Source organism: Rhincodon typus, chromosome 40 (genome assembly GCF_021869965.1).
Source record: "Rhincodon typus isolate 14 chromosome 40, sRhiTyp1.1, whole genome shotgun sequence".
NCBI lineage: Eukaryota > Metazoa > Chordata > Chondrichthyes > Orectolobiformes > Rhincodontidae > Rhincodon > Rhincodon typus.
The window spans coordinates 3,823,273-3,829,281 of NC_063371.1; the positions used below are offsets into that span (position 1 = coordinate 3,823,273).

General features: G+C 49.4%; 1 protein-coding gene across 1 annotated transcript in view; it reads right to left on the reverse strand.

The window, feature by feature from the left end:
- Window positions 1-828: 828 nt before the first annotated feature.
- LOC125487368 (vesicle-associated membrane protein 8-like) overlaps window positions 829-6,009 on the reverse strand; it is an 8,562-nt gene continuing 3,381 nt past the window's right edge. The window contains exon 2 of the mRNA XM_048618749.1: window positions 829-1,362. Within this exon, the coding sequence (XP_048474706.1) occupies window positions 1,141-1,362 (222 nt within the window). The 3' untranslated portion in view covers window positions 829-1,140. The remainder of the gene's footprint in view (window positions 1,363-6,009) is intronic.

Sequence of the window (6,009 nt, forward strand, 5' to 3'; positions counted from 1 at the left end):
GCATTGAGTATAAGGACAGACAAGTTATGCTGCAGCTTTATAGAACTTTAGTTAGGCCACACTTAGAATATTGCATACAGTTCTGGTCACCACATTACCAGAAGGATGCGGATGCTTTGGAGACGGGACAGAAAAGGTTTACCAGGATGTTCCCTGGTATGGAGAGGGGTTTAGCTATGGAGAAAGGTTGGATAGACTGGGTTTGTTTTCACTGGAACGCAGGAGGTTGAGGGACGACCTGATAGAAGTTTATGAAATTGTGAATGCTATGGATACAGTGGAAAGTATGAAGCTTTTTCCCCCAGGATGGAGGGGTCAGTTACTAGGGGACACAGGTTCAAGGTGTGGTGGGGGGCGGAGGGGGGAGTTTGAAAGAGATGTGTGAGGCAAGTTTTTCACACAAAGGGTGGTGAGTGCCTGGAACGTGCTGCCAGAGGAGGTGGTGGAAGCAGACACAGTAGCAGCATTTAGGAAGCACCTGGACAAACATGTTTTTCTTTATTCATTCACGGGATGAGGGCGTCCCTGGCCAGGCCCAGCATTTATTGCCCATCCCTAATTGCCCAGAGGGCAGTTAAGAGTCAACCACATTGCTGTGGGTCTGGAGTCATATGTAGGCCCAGATCAGGTAAGGATGGCAGTTTCCTTCCCTAAAGGGGCATTAGTGAACCAGATGGGCTTTTCTGACAATCGACAATGAATTCACGGTCATCATTAGATTCTTAATTCCAGATATTCATTGAATTCAAATTCCACCATCTGTCATGGCGGGATTCGAACCTGTGTCCCCAGAATGTTATCTAGTCTCTGGATTAACAGTCCAGCGATAATACCACGAGGGCCATCGCCTCCCCTATGTGAATAGGAAGGGAATAGAGGGATACAGATCCTGTAAGTGAAGACAGTTTTAGTATGGAAGGGCAAAATGTGCCAGCACAGGCTAGGAGGGCCGAAGGGCATTTCTGCATTTCCTTTTCATTTATTTTTGTTGCAAAAGGAAAGTTAAGGACAAACAAGTAACTATTTTACATTATGTACTACGATTGACCGCACGGGGGTTATGTTCGACAAGGAAACCCCCTCTGTCCTTGCTCTCCCCCCCTCCATTTTTTCCTCACCATCGCCACCTCGCGCTGGAGGTCACATTACAGTTGATTCGCTCGATTGTCCTTCTAAGCCTGACCCTAGGCCTAAGGGTTGCCATCTTACACTGGCTTGTAGGTCCTCAGTCTTGGTCATGAGGTCGTCCAGCTTCTCGCCACGGGCCAGGATGCGTTCGACGTTCTCCGACATGATGGTCTTCACTCCTTCCACGTCACTCTGGAGGCTCCTGACGCGATCTTGGGCCACCCAGCCCTCCTCCTAACGAGACAGAGCGCAAACAGTCAACGGTTGGGGGTTGGTTGGGAAAGCAACAATAAAACGGTCAGCCCCAACAGAGAACGCTCCCAAAATCTGCGGTTTCAGTGAAAGATCTAAGCCCTGGCCTGTTCCGCCCGGCAACAACTTCAAACTGCACGCACCGCGCAATTAGGAACGTGGCTGTACCAGAGGAAAACATTCAACCCCTCAGCCCTTCCCCGTCAGGGGAAAAAGGCAGAAACCGGGGTTTTTATTTGTATAGTACGGAGAATTTCCCGAGAATTTCCCCAGCGGAAAAAGGACTGCTCGGCGTTCTGCGTTTGCCTGATAACTGATGCGCGCTTCCTGTGCTCGACCCGTTAGGCCTGGGGCTTGACCCGGGGGGAAGTGAAGAGACTGAGAGGGGCTAAGCTGGGAGCGATTCCAGGGAGTGGTCCTTTCTTGAAGCTCTATCAAAACTCTATCAATAACTGCGTATTTGGGAAGGGCGTCATCCTCTGTGTTGCTCCAGGAAAAACCGAAGCCGGAAGAGAAAAACGGATCGAGGGGAACGGACAAAGCAGAGAGGGACTTGGGTGGTGGCAGGCGATTCTGACATGGGGGCAGCCAAACTGACGATGGTGGTGCTGACTCGAAGGGCCGAATGGCCTACTCCCCGCTCCCGTTTCCCTCGCTGCTCTCGTTTTGTTGGTGGGGGGGCGGGGGGGGGGGGGGGAATGGGGCCACTTTCTGCACAGCAAGCTCCCACTAATGGCAATGAGAAAAATGATCGACTATGCTGGTGTTATTCATTTCGGGTGGATGGGTGCCCTTTGTGGGATGAACGTTGGCCAAGGCACAGAGAGAGAGATTGAGAGAGAGAGACCAGCCACCCCTTTCCGCCCAGTCACCTCCAAATAGTCTGAACACTTCCCAGCCGCAGAAAGGTACTGCAGCTCAAAGCAGATGAAACACCAGGCTCTACCCTGAGTACTACAGATTAGTTGAAGATGGGAAACTGGTTCTGCCAGAACTTGGTTTCAGTTTATACCTGGGGACAATAACATGTCACGCCCCTGATGTTCAAAGATTACCGTAAAATTTGCTTCCTTTAAAGTAGATTCCTTTATTAAACGCAGCCTTCTAAGTGCTCGATACAGTTTAATATAACTTTACCTTTCAATTCTAGCCCTATCAGTGCTCGCTTTGCGTTTTTCGCAGAACTTATGAACCCCACATCGCTACGTTGACTGATTTCATTCCCCATGCCTGACTTATTCTCGGCCAGATTTCTGCCAAATAGTGGGCCCAGTCTGCGAGTTTAGCGACGAAAATTTGGCGTGAGATTTTTTGGCCCTCAGTGCCAACTCTCTCTCCCCGGTTCGCAGAACTCAAGTTTGCATTTGACTCCAAAGCCTAGACCCTTCGTACAAACGGTGACCAGTCTGCGGGAGATCGTGGCGTTACGGGACACAATCGATTCAGAAAGGTGGATGACCGTTTGTGGTGGTGACTGAGTGGATCTGAATCTCACCCTGGATGCTGGCAGAGCTTTTAAAATTCAATTCATAAATCGGGATTAGAAAGCTAAATATTGGAGCCTACGAGAATTGCAATTGTCGTTAAAAACAGTCGTAGCGTCACACGGCACGGAAACAGACCCTTCGGCCCAACCAGTCCGTGCTGACCATAATCCCAAACTAAACTAGTCCTTCCTGCCTGCTCCTGGCACATATCCCCCCAAACATTTCCCTATTCATGTACTTACCCAAATGCCTTTTAAACGTTGTAACTGTATCCACATCCACCACTTCCTCTGGAAGCTCATTCCACACACAAACCTCTCTCGGTGTAAAAAACATTGCCCCTCGTGTCTTTTTTAAACCTTTCTCCTTGCGCCTTAAAAATGCGACCGCTAGTCTTGAACACCCCCACCCTAGGGAAAAGACACTATTAACCTTATCTATACCCCTCATGATTTTATAAACCTCTTGAGGTCACCCCTAAACCTCCTACGTTCCAGTGAGAAAAGTCCCAGCCTCTCCTTATAACTCAAACCCTCCATTCCCGGCAACATCCTGGTAAATCTTTTCTGAACCCTCTCCAGCTTAATAACATCCTTCCTATAACAGGGAGACCAGAACTGGACACAGTGCTCCAGAAGAGGCCTCACCAACGTCCTGTACAACCTCAACATGACGTCTCCGACTCCTGTACTCAAAGGCCTGAGCAATGAAGGCAAGCGTGCTAAATGCCTTCTTAACCACCCTGTCTACATGTGACACAAACTTCAAAGAATTATGCACCTGAACCCCTAGGTCTCTCTGTTCTACAACACTACCCAAGGCCGTACCATTAGTTGTATAAGTCCTGCCCTTGTTTGTTTCACCAAAATACAACACCTCGCATTATCCAAATTAAACTCCTTCTGCCATTTCTCAGCCCGTTGAGCCAATTGATCAAGATCTTTTTGTAATCTTAGTTAACCTGCACTGTCCATGATGCCTTTAGGGAAGGAGATCTGCTTACCCAAGCTGGTATATACGTGACTCCAGACCCACAGCAAACAAGGCAGACTCTTAACCACCCTCTGAAATTGCTGGGCCATGCCACTCAGTTCAGTGATAATTGGGAATGGGGATTGAATGCTGACCTGACCATTGATCCCCACTGAGTGAATAAAATGAAACGGACTGGCACTGGGCACCAGGTTGGTATTGACGTAATTACTATTGCCCAATGGCATGGCAGTCACTGCAAAGTCGGGGCGATGCCTGCTGCAGTCGATTAGCCTGCCTTCTCTTGCTTTCTGAGCCTACTTTTTGACAGGTGTTGCCCAGGATGAGGAGCACATGTGAACAACAGTCAACAGCTTCTGAAGGTGATTTACTAGAGGAAAAAAAGGTCAGGATTGGGTGGTAAACGCATTAAGAGGTGCTTGGCACACCACAGAGACAGTTGTTGAGAAATCGGAGGTCTTGATCTCAAAATGTCAAGTACGGGTGGCTCAGTGGTTAGTGCTGCTGCCTCATGGCGCCAAGGACCCGGGTTCAATTCCACCCTCGGGGGTGACTGTGTGTGGAGTTTGTACATTCTCCCCTGTGCCTGTGTGGGTTTCCTCCCAGAGTCCAAAGATGTGCCGGTTAGGGTGGATTGGCCGTGCTAAATTACCCATAGTGCCCAGGGATGTGCAGGTTAGGGTGGATTGGCTGTGATAAATTACCCATAGTGCCCAGGGACATGTAGGTTAGGTGGGTTAGTCATGGGAAATGCAGGGTTACAGGGATATGGTGGGATGTTCTTCAGAAGGTCAGTGTGGACTCAATGGGCTGAATGGCCCACTTCCACACTGTGGGAATTCTATGATCAACCCTAGTGAGTCTTGACTCCAATGCTGGTCGATGGCTTAATGTTAGCAATAATGCGGGTTAGCATCCGAACGGACTTGTGTAAAATAACAACGGCCAAATTCCCAAACTGGGGCTTGATGTGAGTGTGTGTATGGAAGAACAGCTGGAGGAGCCTGGCCAGACCCAACACGGCCTCCCCCCACACTGCACCCCCCCACCCCGAGAAAGGAAAGAGTGTTGCGAAGCTCTTGTGACAGAAAAGGTTCAATGTTTGAGCCAACCCAGAATTAGAAAGGCCAGATCCAGATCCTTTCCTGTCGTCATCCCAGTGGACTCCCTCTGCTGGTACATGCGCGCATGGTAGCCTCAAGTGGTCAAGGGTTGACCCTGCCCCCTCTCCCGGGCTTAGAAGCAGGCCAAGCTCACAAAAGACATCAAAAAAATGCCACATGCCCTGTCGCCCCCATCTCTCCCAGTTAATGTTGCCTCCTCAATCCTTGAAAGAGACCATGTTAGAATTCCAAACGTTTTCTGGCCATGTCAACAGGCTATTCCTCACATCTAGGGTTAGAGCATAAACTAGCCAACTGCGAAGGTATCGCGGCTCCCCTCCAACCCCCACCTTTCCTTGCTAAGACCCATATATGTCATACCTTCCAGTAGGGTTACAGAGGATACAGATTTGAGAAAAAAAATCTTGCGTTCTCTTCTGGAATGAGCTTCCTGAGGATGTGGGCACAGTTACAATGTTTAAAAGACACTCGGATAGGTTTGTGAGTGGGAAAGGTTTGGAGGGACACGGGCCGGGAGCAGTCAGGTGGGACTAGTTTAGTTTGGGATTATGGTCGGCACGGACTGGTTGGGCCGAAGGGTCTATTTCCGTGGCGTATGAGAGAGGGTGGTGGGAATCTGGGATGCGCTGCCTGAGGAGGTAGTGGAAGCCAGAAACCTTAAAACCTTAAAGAAAATATGTGGATGAGCCTTGAAATATTAGGAAGTTCGGATTAGTGCGGAGTCATTGCTGGCACAGACTCGATGGGCTGAAGGGGGCCTTCGATCATATTGTCCACTGTTCCATTTGGCAAATACAAGTCAAAAGGCTACATAGGATCCCTACAGAATGGAAACAGGCCATTCGGCCCATCAGGTCCACACTGACACTCCAAACAGCATCACACCCACACCCACGCTATACCTGTAACGCCACATTTCCCATGCTTAACCCACACTAACCTGCACATCCCTGGACACACTATGGGACAATTTCCCATGGCCAATCCACCCTAATCTGCACATCCCTGGGCACTATGGGTAATTT